This window comes from Ursus americanus, chromosome 12, assembly GCF_024610735.1.
Source record: "Ursus americanus isolate L20-20 chromosome 12, mUrsAme1.1.p, whole genome shotgun sequence".
Lineage (NCBI taxonomy): Eukaryota > Metazoa > Chordata > Mammalia > Carnivora > Ursidae > Ursus > Ursus americanus.
This window is the reverse complement of record NC_142138.1, coordinates 25,124,302-25,140,403: the sequence shown is the minus strand read 5'-3', so window position 1 is coordinate 25,140,403 and position 16,102 is coordinate 25,124,302. Positions and strand designations below refer to the sequence as shown.

Sequence of the window (16,102 nt, the reverse complement as noted above, 5' to 3'; positions counted from 1 at the left end):
CCAACTAATAGATTTTATTCTGCAAACACTCTAAAGATACTGCTAATAATTAAGAGTAGCTGATATTTATTGGGGGCTTATTATCTGCTGACACAGGACTACGTGCATATATTATCTCATTTAATCCTCACAAAAGGTGGTTTCTGTCATTATATTTATTTAAAAATCGAGGATCAGAAGTTAAGGAAATCCTGAGCTGCTCTGTAAAATGTCTTCATGCGGGTAGTCTTCCTTAGTTCGCTTTTACTTCTTATGAAACAGAATAACTGCCAATATATTAAGTAAATATTAGATATTTATGTTTTGCTAAGGTTCACATAAATAGTACATTATAGATCTGGGGTTTGAGCCCAGGAGGCTTGCCTCCAGGGGTTGGGCTCTTAACAACTATGTCATTTGTTTCCTATAGTGCAAGTTGATTCTGGTAACAATCTAAATATTAATAGCTAACATTTATTTACTGTATTCTAGCTGAAATATAATCATTCAGTCCTTATAACAAGTGTATAAGTTTAGTACTATTATTATTCCTTGTTTACGGTTAAGGAAGCTAAGGCACAGTAATGTGTCTAAAATACTGCCTATTTAAATTTTTGTTCTGTCTGCTTCATTATTGCCCATGGTTTCTTATGTATAGGTTATATCATTGTTGTCATTATTTAAAAATATATGCACTCCTCAGATCTCTGCTAATTTTTGTTTGTGAACTGAGCTATCAGTTCTCTATTTTAGTCTGTTGAGCTTTGTTACATTGTCAAGTAATGTCCTAGGGGAAGATGGCAAAAACTAACCCTAACTTCTGTGTCAGCAGGTGAACTACATCTTTTTAAATTACCTTGTTCATGCATTGGTGGGAAGAAGAGGAAGGACTGCTTTGGGCTAGTTTGGTCCCTCTGTACTCCTAGTTAGTGACTCTCCAGTCCCTCTGGAACTTCAGAGCTGTCTTGACTTTACACTTGCTGCTGCTTGCTTTTCTTTTCTTTTCTTTTCTTTTCTTTTCTTTTCTTTTCTTTTCTTTTCTTTTCTTTTCCTCTCCTTCTTTTCTCTTTTTTCTTCTCTTCTCTTCTCTTCTCTTCTCTTCTCTTCTCTTCTCTTCTCTTCTCCTTCCTCCCTCCCTCCCTCTCTCTTCTTTCTTCTTCTTTCTTCTCTTTTCTTTTCTTTTCTTTTTTCTTTCTTTCTTTTTCTCATCAAGGCAGCAAAAGAAGGGCAGTATAGGAAAGTAAAAGGCCACAGCTATAAATCTCTCCTTCAGCCCATCCCTTGTCTTTTCTAATCCATGCCACAGTTTATCTCACACTGAAACCGTGCCAGCCTCTGTCTCCCAAGAGATCCTCAATAATGTTGCATTATTGCTGAGTATTGCTCTGAGAGCAATCAGCCTTCCCTTCTTTTTTGTGACATCTTCAGTGTTGCTTTGGATGAGCAAGCAGCAGCCTATGTTAGTCTGTCATCTTTTCAAGCACCAAAATGCACTCATGTTGGAAGCTTCCGTCAGAGCAAAATATAAATCTCTAATATTTAATATATTGGTAAGTAATTCTGTTTCATAAGAAGTAAAAGCAAACTAAGGAAGACTACCTACATGGGGACATTTTATATAGAATCTCGGGATTTCCTTGTCTCCTAAATGTGAAAAGAAAAACATGGGAGAATTTACTCTAAAGTTTTGTTGGGTCTACACAATAAATAGAAAATGTTACAAGTCTGTCCACTTAACATATATTTCAAGGTTTCCAAAATCAGTTCATTTTCTTGAAAACTTGAATAAAGGACTTAAAGCAAATATAAAATAAATTACACTAAAGGAAACTACATCATGATATCAAACTTAAGATCATCTGTTTGAAAGAATGATTTTGCCTTGATTTAAGTATATTTAGGTGTTCTTTTTTTTTTTTTTAAAGTATTTATTTATTTGACAGAGAGATAGACAGCCAGAGAGAGAGGGAACATAAGCAGGGGGAGTGGAAGAGGAAGAAGCAGGCTCATAGCGGAGGAGCCTGATGTGGGGCTCGATCCCATAACTCCAGGATCATGCCCTGAGCAGAAGGCAGATGCTTAACCGCTGTGCCACCCAGGCGCCCCTATTTAGGTGTTCTGTTCATATTTTAATAGGTTCAAAATACTACCTGAAGTTCTGTATCACATCCCCACACTTGAAACAATTTTGATTAGTAACAATCAGGTTGGATCTGTGGACCCTCAGAAAATGAAGGCAATGGAAAATCTGATCACATTGGACCTTCAAAATAATGACCTCCTACAAATTCCACCAGAGCTTGGTAATTGTGTGAACTTAAGGTAACTACATTATTCTACTAAGTTTTTCCATTTATTTGATCAATTTATACATTTTTTTTCTCTTGTTGAGGTAATCTTGCAGGAAAGTTAAAGTAAAAAATTTAATGTTGTGTTAAAAATAACAGGTAATAAAATCCAGAATCCCAATTTCATTTTTTTTTAAGTTTTACCAAATAATGTATTTTTTAGCTTTGTTTCTATGGTATAATATATGTGTAAATATAGTAACTGATTGTTTCTGATACTTTTGTCATCACTGTGTGTGTGCATAACTTGAAACTCCACTGCATAAAGATGTCAGGGAAATATAAACTCCCCAATTATGCATACAAGGTTTTTCAAAATCTAATTCTAGACCATCACCATTTATTTCAAGCCCAGCATGGTCTTCCGTACTCTTTGTGTTAGCTGTTACCTTAGCTTCAAATGCCTCTACCCTGCTTTTATCAGTAATCACCTTAAATAGCATCTTTGAAAACCTTCCCTCTTCTCCAAGCAGAGTTAGTCCTCCCTCTGTTTCCCATCCTGCTTTGTTTGGACTCATTTGTATCATTTCTTTTTCCTCCTTTAGAAAAAAGTTGTCCTAGTGCCTAGAACACAGTAAGCACTCAATTAGTGCTTGTTAAATGAATATAAAGAGAGTTTGAGAAGTCAACAGAAAGCCAAATATTTAAGCAGGATGTGTCAGAAGGAATTTAATTATTGAAAACTGTATAGATGGTTTAGGCACATTTTACTAGGGCGGCACTGCATCTGCTTTGGTGCCTCATAGTAGTGAATGATAAGAGGCAAATCCAGTTGGTTCTTGTTATTTGCAGTAGTTGGATTTTATAAAGTCTCTGTGAACAACAAGTTAGTGAATACTGAACCATTACTGCTAGGGGAAGTATAAAGTTAGGCTCTTTCGAGCCTTTGGTCACATTTCATGAACCAGTAAATACATAACCTTGTTCTATGTGTGTTTCTGCATTTAATATTAATTATTCATGAACATTTAACTATGGCCAAACAACACTGTAATTCATGCCTGAATGAAGCTTAGCTGGTATATGTATTTTTTCCGTAAGGCACACGACAGCCTTCTTGTGTTGAGGAAAAATAAACAACACTTCAGCACGATACTTGCAGGCCATTTTAAACAGTGGAATCACCAACACAAAGTACAAAAATGCAAAAAATGTTGCACTACTAAGTAGACCACAGAAGGGACACTTGATTACAGTGTGAGAACTGACACAAAAAGGGAGAACGTCACCTTTTTGACCTCAGCTGAGAATGTGCCTAGTGATTGACTCAAATTTTTTGCTGCTGTGTGCATATCCAAAAATGACCTCGAAAGTGCCATGTGTATTGATTTTGGGGTTACTAATAAATTTTAATGGTAGGCAAATTAGCACATATGGAGGCTGTGAATAATGAGTATTGACTATAATTAATTCCTTTTTATAAATTAAGAAAATCAGTCTTTAAAAGAATCCCCACAGCCCATAGAAATATTGAAAGTATCATTTAGATCTATTGTATAATATGGTATGAATCCTTTGGCTTTTGTTTACACAAACACGTAAATTATTGAAAATTAAAATAAAAGTCTCTTTATCTTATAATTTATTTCATTAATTATATAAAGAAACAAGTCAGCCAGTCCTCAAATCTTAAATTGAACCTCATTTTAGAACATGTAAATAGATTTTCTGTGTGTATCTGGTCAAAGGAGGTAGAGAGCCGGAATTTGTCAATGTTTCCCAGAGTGGAGGGGGATATGTTGATTACATTGTAGTCCTTGGAATACTGACAAGTATGCTCATTCTAATGTGTAAGTGTAATTCAACCGTGTAGTATACGGTTATTATAAGATTGAGAAGAAGATGGGTAAAATGGTGGCTCATGTCACAGCTCCTCTGTTTAATAGCTATGTAATCCTGGGACACGTCTGTCTTACTTCTCTGAATTTATGTTTCCTTACCTATTAAATAGGAATATCAATGGTGTCTACATCATAAGATTGTTAAGTAAGAGAGTCAGTGAACATAAATTACTCAGCACAATACCCTTCATAAAATAAGTATTCAATTAATGTTATTTGGGTTATTATTATAGTTCTAATTCCAACTATTGAAATGCTTAGATTTGAAAAAGGACAAATGGAAAAAAATACACAAATTTATTTATAAAGTTTTAAATGAAATTAGAAGAAAAGCCTCCCTAGTGGAAAATGTTAAAATTCTTTATTCTATCTTTTGTTTAGAACGCTACTACTAGATGGAAATCCATTCCGTGTTCCTCGAGCAGCCATATTAATGAAAGGAACAGCTGCTATTCTGGAATATTTGAGAGACCGGATTCCTACTTAAATTGGAGTTGTTTTATAATCTTGGTCATGTTAATTCTTAGACTTCTTGCATTGATAAATAACATTTTTCTAAGGTATCGTGCGTTCGTATGGTGATAACCACATACAGTATTCATGCATTTATTCTGAATGTTTTGCATAAATTTATCTTACTTTCATTTGTTATAGCAAACAATTTCTTCAAAAGTAAATTTTTATTTAAATTAGTTTGATATTTTTATAATGATAAAGCATTTTTGTAGAAGTGGGATTTTTCCCACAATTTCTGTTTGTGTTACATATAATGTGACCAGTTGATTTGAATATGACCATCTAATTTCTACCTCTTTGTTAGATATAAAATTGAATTGAATTTTATTCAAAACTGTTCTTTGGCATTTAAAAAAATAAGGCTTTTTCTTACCCATGTTAAGATTTTTGTGTTGTGGTTGGTCTTGGTATAAGTTTTAAATTAACATTTACTGTCTTGCTTTTGTTTTAATCTAGTTGAGATGTTTCTTTTCTAGCCTTTTCCCCACATTATATGAAACTGTTTTGTTATAATTTCTAATGTAACAGAAATGTTACATGAGATGTAGTTATTGGTAGAGAAAACAGTAAAAGTGTTGTTTAAATTGCTGTCATAATTTTGAATTTAAAACATGACAAGTTTTTTTAAAACGATTTGTTACTACTAAGTTTCCATACAGTAACCCAGTAATTCCAGATTCAAGAAATTTAAAGGGATTGGATCTGCATATTTTCCCCTCAGACTGTTTACAAATACCTTTTGTTCTTCTTTAAAAAAAGTACTGAAGAGCTTATTTTAATTCTATAGATAATCAGCAACAGAAAGTAATTAATACCGTATACCGCATAGAAATCTTTGAAATTTCTTAAATGACTTACTAAGCAGATATTTGTATACATTCTCTACTCTGTTGATGTGTTCTAATCCAACCTTGTGCATTTATTTTTTTTTTAATTTCCAGGGCCTTACTTTTCAAATTTACTTCTAATCTTCATAAGACTAAACTTGTAGTCATGTGGAAATTTTCTAAAAGGGATTTTGTGACAGGTTAACTTGATTTAGTAAAAATAAAATAGAAATATTTTTATTTACACCCAAAATTTCAGAGGTAGGCTGATCAGTCATTATAAAACTTACCATGTGATTCTATTAAGTAGCCAATCCACAGAATGTATATTAACTTGTATAGATAGGTAGGTAGGTAGCTAGCTAGCTTTTGGGTGATTGAGGCATGCTTATATTATGAAAAAACTCATATTACTAATAAAGATGTTCATAATAAAAGTTACATTTTTCAAATATTGATTATAGTGGTTGTTTTCGGCTTAAAAAACATGCCCTTTTCATACTACAACTCTGGCTAAGAAATCTTTGATATTAAACAAAAGACACTTTACAATAAGGTGACATTTTATTATTTATACAATAAAGAGACTTTTATGTTATTCAAAACACGTTTTTAAATACTGAAAAAGTTGAGTACACCAAAGCCGAAAAATGGCTCTGCTATACACTGCACAGCATTATTTTAGTCCCTGTATTTTGTATCTGTACAGAAAGCATCTTCAGAATGCATTCTAATCACATCGTACACCTTTACCAATTAGTGTCAATACATAAAATAAACTGGAGCGTACAGCTTGCATTTGCAAATTAACTGACAAAGTAATTAATGTCACTGATTCAGTAAATTTAAAATATAGATTCATAGGACTCCTTTGCACATAAAATGAAGCAGCTTTCAAGGTCATTATGGTCTCATACTGCAAAAAAACCATTAAGTACATTCACAATCTATGTTAATAAAGTAGTAAATATGTCTTCATTCAGTTTTTATTTACATCAATATGTAGTTCAACTAAAAAGTACTGTTAATTGTGATACATTTTTTAGCACATACAAAAATGACAACTTTTTATATATAATTGAAGCTCAGAATCACAATTATCTCAAAATATTAATTACAATACAGCCATCTCAATTAAACATGTCATGATTTAATTTTTTTTTATAAAATGGTAAAATTTTTTTACTAAAGTAAGCAATTTATTTTGAATTTACTAGAGTTCATCCATGTAGAAAACCTTATATGTTAAGAGGTGTTTCTTGCCCCCTCCCACCCGAATTTGTATACAGCCACCTAGGCTAGCAAAGAGACAGAAAAGGCCCCAATTTATAAAGATTAAGCCTCTTTTGCTATACTGCTGTGGCTTGTTTTTATTCCATAAAAGCTTTACAAGGGGAGAGTCAATAAACTATGCAATGAAATGCATGCATTAATATACAATATGTCTATGTAAAATGTCAGTGTTTACCAGTGCACGTTAAAATGTTCACAAAGACTGCAAAAGAAGTCAAAAGTAGCATTTATAAAGATCTACCAGTTGCAAACTGTGAACTTGAAAACTACTTGATAACATAATGAAATTTCTTTGAGAACAGATCCCAATTCAAGTTCTTTCTCTGGCTAAAGGAGTTCTAGTTACTTGGCCTTAAGATGTCACTGTTGTGCTGCACATATGGTAGTGAAGTCAGATGTTGAAAAAGAGTGAGTCTAGAGACTGTCTTCATCTTACTAAAATAGTGGCCCAATGTTGCATCACTGCGTAGGAATTTTTCTTAAAGAAGAGTGAAATATTTCACTAACTGAATTATATGATCTCAAAGGAAAAATGGATAATTTGTATGTATGCACATGTGTTTAGCATATGAAAAATATTAATATAAATAGGTGGAATTAGAACTTCTTTACACAGTAATAAAAGGATTGTGTCATGCCCCCCCTCCCCCATAACTAAGATCCAAAGTAACCAATTGTCAAGTATTTTAGGAATGAAAGAATAATTTTCATGGATACTTGAAATTCTAAAAACCTAGTATCTAATATCCTTTTACTTATAATTCTTTACAGACCAATTAAAAATCTGTTGCTGTCTATTTAGAATTGCTGCCGTTAATATTTCTTCTCTGAGTAGAAAGAGACCATAGTTCATATTATGGTTTACTCACATACAGCTGAGTGGGGGGGTGCTCTTGGGTGGTTATCAAGTGGGGAAAAATGAAACTACAGCACTTACAACCTTACTTTTACAAGGCTATTTGGGATGGTCTTTGAAATTTACAATTTAGTAGATTCACCTCTGACTTTTAACTAGGAAAAAATTGCTCCTTTATATGAAGACAGTGCCATTGTTCTTAAGCTTCCTTTAGTCCCTTCTATACACTGAGTCCAAAAAGAAACTTGGCTGGCTTTGAGACGAAAGTATCCAGCTTATCTGCCTATCAATTATCTTTCTCTTCATTCCAAACAGAAAACAGTAAGGCTTGCATTTTCAAGGAGAAAAATGCAGTTGAGGATGTTAAACGGAAATACCTAAACATCAGAAAGCAGTATAAAACATTTATTGCATTCCATTGACACTAGGTGTCATCAAAGCTAAAACCAAATTTCCTAGAGTAGAACTTAACATACATTAGTCACTGCCCTGAACAGATGCCTTTTCCACATTCAAGACCAATAAGAGTCCTCTGAGTGGAAAGACTCTACAAGTACTGAATGTAAAATTTATTTCGGCATTACATTCTGAAAATAAATAACCATTCTAACAAATAAGGGAACCGCTTTGTGTTCTATCTGCCTGAGACTCGCAACTTGGTTTTCCTGCGGACTTTCCAAAAATATTACGTAAGATTTCCTGACTAAATAAGAGATGTATGCTAGGGAAGGGGAAGAGAGACGGAAAGATACAAAGATCATGTGATTTCTTTTGTCCATTCATCGAACGCTTTCCTTAATCTAGCTACCATAAAAGTCAGTTGACCTGCATACCTGGGCATTGTTTAGTCTCATTATTTTACCTGTGCAAAACAAGTGCTCAAAGAAAAACACCTATATACTGTGTCTGTACAGAGACACAAAACCTGAGTCACAATAAAAAGTTTTTAATATAAGAAAACTTTTCTTAATGTAGGAAAATAACCTTTAAAGGGCCAAAAATACCTTTGTACAATATAATCAGCTGACTCTAAAACTTCAATGTGCTTAAGTATCACATATTTTTATAAGACCCAATGAAAAAGGAATCATTTACATTTGATAATTTTCTTAGAGATACCCACATTTTTATTTCTAACATCTATTTTCATTCCCCTGAATTCATTAACTTTTCAACAACAACAAAAAAAACTAAATAAAAAGCACATTAAGCATGGGGACTGTTAAATTTCTGATGAACATTTCCTGATTTTTTCCTAAATACTGAGGACGTAGGAGATTTGGGGTTGCTAGGCATATAATTTACTGCCAAGCCACAGTGGAATTCTAGAATTCAAAATAAAATATTTAATCTGTTATTAAGAGAAAAATTACTTGGAAAAATATTTTGTAGAGGGAGTTGGGCCAAAGTCTGCAGAAAGCTATTCTCTCATTTGCAGGCTCCCTTTCTGCAGACAGTTAACTCAAAACTCCTTTTTTCTCTATGCTCCATTTCCTTAGCTTTCGGTAGGTTTCTTACCTTTTCCTTACTTGAACCCTGAATTGTCCCAGCTGTAGCTCCCTTGCTCACATTCGGCCACCAGTCACAAGGATTCCTTTGCTTCTCTAGATCATGTTATCTCTTCCTCTTCCTCAGGAGCTCAGTCCTCTGGAATGACTCCTTGGCTTCCCCTCATGTGGCACTTAACTACTCATTGGGAGAAAATGTTTAAATGTCCCCATTGTCCTAAATTAGACACCGATTTAAGGCTCCATTCAGGACCTACTTACTCCCTGGGCTCTATACATCTCAGATGCATACTAAGGATATTTTATAGAAAATTGAGTGCAAGTTGCTTCTCTCATGTTGCTTCCAAATGGCCATTGGCATTAGTTACACATTTCTGTCCGGTAAGTCACTGACAGAAGAGGAAGCCATCTGAACAAAAAAGGTTCAGTCCCGGCATCTGTAGTTGGATAGGAGGGCACTTCGAATACTTGGATCAAGAGGTGAAGGGATTCTGGGCAGTGGGCCTGGTTTGGGAATAGGGTGGGCAAGAACATGCAGTGGGGTAGGGGTTTAGAGGCCTTAGCCTAGGGAACTGTAGTCTCTCCCTGCCTTTTTATATGACACTTGCCTGAGGGTCACTAGAAGGATTTTGTATTGTGCAGAAGGCTAAAAGCAGAGTCACACTTTCTCTGCCAATAGACTCGTTACCATGGGAACCAATGCAGAAAAATGAAAATATGACAAGAAGCTGAGGATTAAATGTGGAGAAAATTGATAGGGAGTTGGTTTCTACATGGCAATTTGAGCATCAGAGATTTAAAGAAACAGGATGTTCCTTGTGTGGTCAGACCAATGAAAATGGACAAAATGACTTGTTGGTAGCTTGTCCTGGAGGCTGAGATGTGGAGAGAAAGCAGTAAGCATGTTGTAGTTTGGATAAGGGGAGCTCTTGATAAAATCTAGCCCCATCCCTGGTGAGGCTGAATTCCTCAGCCCAAATGTCAAGTTAACCATATGATCAAAGCTGCCCTTTGAAAAGCAGACTGCTGTAACAATTCTCTTCTCACCCTTCCAAAGCCAGGACACTCTCCCTGACAAAAGTATTGCACACCTAATATATTATTGCTTCAAACATTTTCCTGAACATTTAAAAAAAAAATCACCACAACTTTAAATCTGTGGTTCTCCTCCCCCAACAAGCAGCTACTGCAAGTAACCTAGAATTTAGCTTTTCATTAAGGAAATAATTATTTCACTTCACCTGTTACAGGTCCTCTCTGTGTATGCCCCTCTGTCATTCTAGAGTTGATAATAAACTGATTAAACCAGACTCCAGGATTCCAAGGCATCTGTACAAAGACTTGGAAGTTTCAGCAAGGACTTGAAGTTTCAGCCTAATCTGAGAAAGGCAGACTTCACACACCGCACTTTCAGAGGCTCTAGGGCCACTGCACCATCCTGTCCCCAAGCTTCCCAAAAGGCTGTTTTCTGAAATCCTGTGATTAAGCCTCATTCCTGTGACTTAAATGTTGGCCTATATTTAAATGCAATTGTCCTCAGGAGATGAGGGCAAATCACACTGTAGATGATTTGATCCTTCCAGGAGAGCTAGTTTTCAAGTAGTAGTGACACCCTCCCCCTGCCCCACCTTCCCAACACACACAAACTAGAAACACCACCACCCAGGAAGTAGGAGACAAACCATGATTGGATAGTTGTCTTTAGGGTACAGCTAACTGCAAATGGTCTGGATAAAATAAGCTCTTTGTGCAGTATGCTAAGTACACTGGACATAGATTTCACTAGAAATGCTTACTGCTTTCTCACTAATGATTCGCTGTCCTATTTGTTTGAATTTCTTACTGAAGTCTTTGATAATCCCAACAATGAGTTCTTGAAATGCCAAAAGCCCGTTAATTTCTGTTTTCCCCAGAGTGCCTGGAGAATTCCGAAATCCCATAAAAGCCTGAAGTTTTCTCCACTCGCAGAGTTTGGAGGCAAACTTGATAAACAGAGATTTGAGTACAGTGGTCTTGCTTATGCTAAAATAACTTCGATAAATATTCCAGTGAATTTCAGGATTTGAGACTTGTATGGTTGGCTTTTGCAGGGAGGAAGCATTAGAATAACCTGACACAGGACTGATCTTTAAAGCCACAGGAAAGATGGCTTTATACTAGGGACAGGTAAGCACATCTCTTTCTGTGGTGAATAAAGCATAGTAGGGTCTTCACAAGCAGCTATGCCTTTGAATTTGACATATGATAAATAAGACACTGCTTCTTTTCATTTCTGATATGGTCTCTAAAATCAGGTAGCAGATGCCTGGAGAAGACAAATTGGTGTGGATTAAACTAAAGATGATTAGCTTTTTCGAGACTTTGTACTGGTCTCCCGGGTAGATCTTGGACAAACTTGAGTTCCTCCAGGCTGGGAGGCCCCCTGACACAATTGTATTTAATAGTTTTACCATGTCCGTTCATTCTTCAGACAAGAATTTAAAACTGTTATAACACGTGTCATGATGTATTGAGAATTTAAATTTGATTCCTTCAGTTTTTTTAGTCAGTTTGGTTTCTCCTCTCAGTTTTCTCTGGGGTTGTGTAAGTGATTCCCTGCTATTTCATGTACCCTAAGGAGTTAGAGACACAACTTTCACAGAGTTTTCTCAGGTTTAGCAGACAGTCAGCATTAGTTCACAAAAGAACCAATCTTGGCACTATTAGGACGTTTACTGCTTTCAACTGTCACAAGAATTTGGAAATACAAAAGCTGACTTACCAGTGGAATGATGATGTCTGCATAGTAGGAATGTGATGAGTAAGTCTAGAGTTCAGCATGCTGACTGTAGTTAATAAAATTGTATTAAATACTGGAGATTTGCTAAAAGGGTAGATTTCAGGTGCTCTTACCACACACACACACACACACACACACACACACAAAGTAACTGTGAGGAGATGAGTTAATTAGCTTGACTGTAGTAATAATTTCATTAATGTATTTGTATATTGAATCCTCATGTTGTACATCTTAAGTATATATAATTTTTATTAAAAACTAAAAAACAAGGGCATCATACCCCATAGCTGTTAAATAAACAGTTCTGTTCAATAGTGCCCCCCCCCCAAAAAAGATGGCTTTTTCATGTTGGCCACCGAATATATATAGATACTGGGCTTTTTCCAGTAGTTCTCGAACTTCATGTCCAGCAATATGCCCAAAGTGGTACTTGAGGGTCAGGAGCCCACAGGTTAAGTATTGAAGAAGCACAATCTCATTTTCAACTGTAAGCAAGCTTCACAATCCCTTGCAAATCGTTTTAATAAACTTACATTTTCTAATTTGATGCCCAGAGATACTAAATGACTCCAAGGGAAAAGCTACCACTTCATCTCTAAGTGGCAACTCATTTTCCAGACCATAGTTGAACTCAGACACTTTTTGAATCCACCTTTATGATATAGTTGCTCTTCTACCTCTAGGCTAATTCCAACCTGAGTTAAAAAAAAAAAAAAAAGCCTTAATTTAACCTCAAAGAACAAACAAAAACGCTGGGATTTTGTTCGATGTAAAACGGTATCTGGTCTTTCTCTTGCCAGTGTCATCCCTGATGAGATTTTTCCCTCAGAATAATTTACAGGAATTTAGATGGCTACCGCTTCCCAGTGCTTAGAGGTGTTGCCCTGTGGAATTGCAAGACACTGAAGGACCTTTGAGAGGGATCTGGGGCTAGGCCCCACGGACTTCTCAGCCACCTCTCCGACGCCATGCATGAGACTTGGTCTGTATACTTGCATACTTCCAGGCTCTCTTGGTGTTTTGCTTCCTAGAAAATTTTATTATAGGTGCTGTTCAAGTTGCTTTTCATACTGACCTCTAATGGGTCCTGTTCTGTTCGTAAACACAAAGCATCCTTCCAATAGTGGGGTGTTTGCTAATAGTAAAGAATGTGATCTTTTCCTTGTCTGTAAGTGCATACATATTCAGAATATGCAAGTCCACCAGAATTATTGGCATTTTTCTTGTGTTTAAAATACAAGAGAATTATTTTAAAGCAAAGTTTCAAGAGACGCCAAAGGTTCACTGTTCTGTTCTCTCCTTTCCTCAGACTGATCTCTTCCAGCGGCACAGTAGGCCTTTGTTACTAAGCTGCAGTGCTCTCCCTCCAGGAAGGAGGAGCTGCCCTTCAGCGCCTCTGACTTTGGCCCTTAAGGGACAATCCGTTGGAAGGACAAAGCCAAGTGAAAGCGGAAAGTCAGAACTCAGCTGGCCTAATGACTATTCCTCCCTGCTACGGTACATTCTAGATGAGGACTACAGTTATTTCCATTCCCATGTCACCTTAGACATTGTCCTTTTTGGAAAAGAACATATATGAGGGACAGGAGCCTGCCTTCCTAAGGGAATAGAAAACTTATCCTCACTCACATTATAAAAACAATAAAGCTTGAGGGGTGCTTGGGTGGCTCAGTCGCTTAAGCATCCAACTCTTGATTTCGGCTTAGGTCATGATCTCAGGGTCCTGTCTAGCCCTACATCAGGCTCCGAGCTCAGTGGGGAGTCTGCTTGAGATTCTCTCTCGTTCCTCTGCCCCTCCCCCATCCCCAGCCCACTCTCTCTTTCTCTCTAAAATAAATAAATCTTCAAAAAAAAATAAAAACAATAAAGCTGAAAGGAAACATTTGCCATCTTACTGGGAGAGAAAGTGATAATACCTTATTCTCTGTTCTCTCCTCATATCTTGTACCTACACAGCATTTATTAGACTTTTTGTGTCTGTCTCCCCACTACACTGTTTCTTGAGAGGGGGATGGTAGCTTATTTATATCTCCCACTGTTCTCAAAATCCTTTGCTCATTAATATTTTTTATTTAATTGAATGGTACAGCAAGACAAAGATAAATTGTTTTAATTACTGATAACTTTTTAAAAAGGATAAGCCACAGATTGGCTGGAGAGCAGATCTCAGGATGGCCCAGAGGAAGACCTAGGAGAGCGTGCTTCCACTGCTCTCTAAGCCAGATCTATTCTAGTCTACACAAAGGCCCGGCTCAAAAGCCTCTAAATATGGGTATAGATTGTGCGGGTGTAGCTGAACATGCTGGAGGTATTTATGGACAGTTTAAAAAAGAAAAGAGGAAGAAAGTATAGTATTTTAACTCTGAGTAGTTTACGATGACCTAGGTCCCTCGATCACAGGGTAATAACTATCATTTTTCAGAAATATGTGAAAACCTAAAAAAAAAAAGTGACTGACGTGTATGCGTGCATGCGTGTGTGTGTGAGAGACAGAGTCCCAAGTTTGAATTTCTCTGGGAAATGGTTACAAACCTATATTTGTAATATTTTCCAGCAACTTTCATGCTTTTATAAAGAACATACATATCATAGTGATGGCCTGCTAGAGAAGTCTGTCTTGATCATAACAAGATGTGGGATTCTATCAAGTGCAAAATACTTATTGCTAAATTGAATGACACCGTAACTATGGCTGAAGAATTATGCTCAAAGGCCAATCCCCAAAGAAGGTTGAATGAATTTCCTAAGAAAGAGCACACTATATTCGTGCTTCGTGATCATGGGGCCAGAAGGAAATGGTTTCCTCTGGAGGAAAACACCAGAGGATTTAAGTAGTTTCACATAGACTTCAGAAAAGAAGAACATGTTTTCCTTCTATTCTTGCTTGGGGTTGGAAGAAGAAAAGATTAAATGCTTGGAAGAGAAACACCATGAACCCACAAATAAATAGGACTTTGATGGAATTAACGAAGGAGAGTCCCAAACAAGGGTGCTGGCGAAGCTATGAGGGTGAGGATATAATTAACTTAGAAGAAGTAAACAGTAACATTTGGCTTTTAAAGCTATGATCCAGCCATCATGTAAGGAAGCCTGTCCTAGGCACATTTAAATCCCGATGTTTAAGTTTTAGAGAGCTCATTTAAAAATATGTATTGTAAATAACGTGTACCAAATATCTTTCGACATATTTAGAATGAGCATATCTGAAGGAAGCTTGGTTAAAATAATGGCAGATAGACACAAAATATTTGGAAATCAAAGCAAATTAGAGAACTATTAAAATGGCACGTGTAATAATTAAGAACAAAATTGGGAATATCAAAACTAAATCACACGTTCACCAGGGCTTAGAGAGAGAGCAGTCTCTCTCTCTCTCTCTCTCTTTCTGTCCTCCTATGATTGGGTCCCTCTGTGATTGGGATGCAGCCAGAGAGGTTTAGTCAAAAAATATAGAAACTAAATAACTCAAAGCTCTTAATTTGTTTTCTCATAATGTTTGGATTTAAAGTGTTGTTTCAAATTAATTATCTCAAAAGAGTACAGAGATGGGTGTTAACAGTTTTACCAGCAGTTTATTAGCAGTTATTTATTCACAGTTAAATTAGCACAACAGGTATGAGAATGGACTGTCCAGAGTGTGTGGTCATTCCAAGCTAGAGACTTGCCAAGACATGGATATAAAAGATAGATATAAAGGCTCCATCTAGTGGCGGCTCTTCCTAACTGCAGCTATGTTTCTAAAAAGTATATGGCTCTGTCCAACTATAGATGAGGATAGTATATATCAGATTTAAGCCCAGCATTTTAAACCGAGTCTTATTGGGATGAAACACATGTTTTGTTGCTTTATCAGGGTGGGTTACTGAGTTAACTGGCAGCCTCTTCTCTGGAGGAAATTAAAAATAGCATTATTTCCAGAAGGTAGAAAAATGAAACAGATCCTCTCAAGGTCCTTTTCTATCTTACAATAGATAAGTAATTTTCCTCATTTCCCCTCAGAATTTACCTATGGCTATCTTGTTTGATATTAGTCTTTATTTTAGAGAACTTCCCAGTTTATTTTTTTTTAATGAGATAACTTTTCGTGATTTTCCTTATACTGGGAAGTTGCATGTCAAAAAATTATCCACTACATTATGAAAGTAGTTTCTG

At 36.1% G+C, this 16,102-nt stretch overlaps 1 protein-coding gene across 1 annotated transcript in view; it reads left to right on the top strand.

Annotated features, from left to right (window-relative positions):
- LRRC40 (leucine rich repeat containing 40) overlaps window positions 1-5,971 on the top strand; it is a 44,417-nt gene extending 38,446 nt beyond the window's left edge. Inside the window, exons 14-15 of the mRNA XM_045802042.2 lie at window positions 2,116-2,301; window positions 4,550-5,971. Coding sequence (XP_045657998.2) covers window positions 2,116-2,301; window positions 4,550-4,655 — 292 coding nt within the window. The 3' untranslated portion in view covers window positions 4,656-5,971. The remainder of the gene's footprint in view (window positions 1-2,115; window positions 2,302-4,549) is intronic.
- The last annotated feature ends 10,131 nt before the right edge of the window (window positions 5,972-16,102 follow it).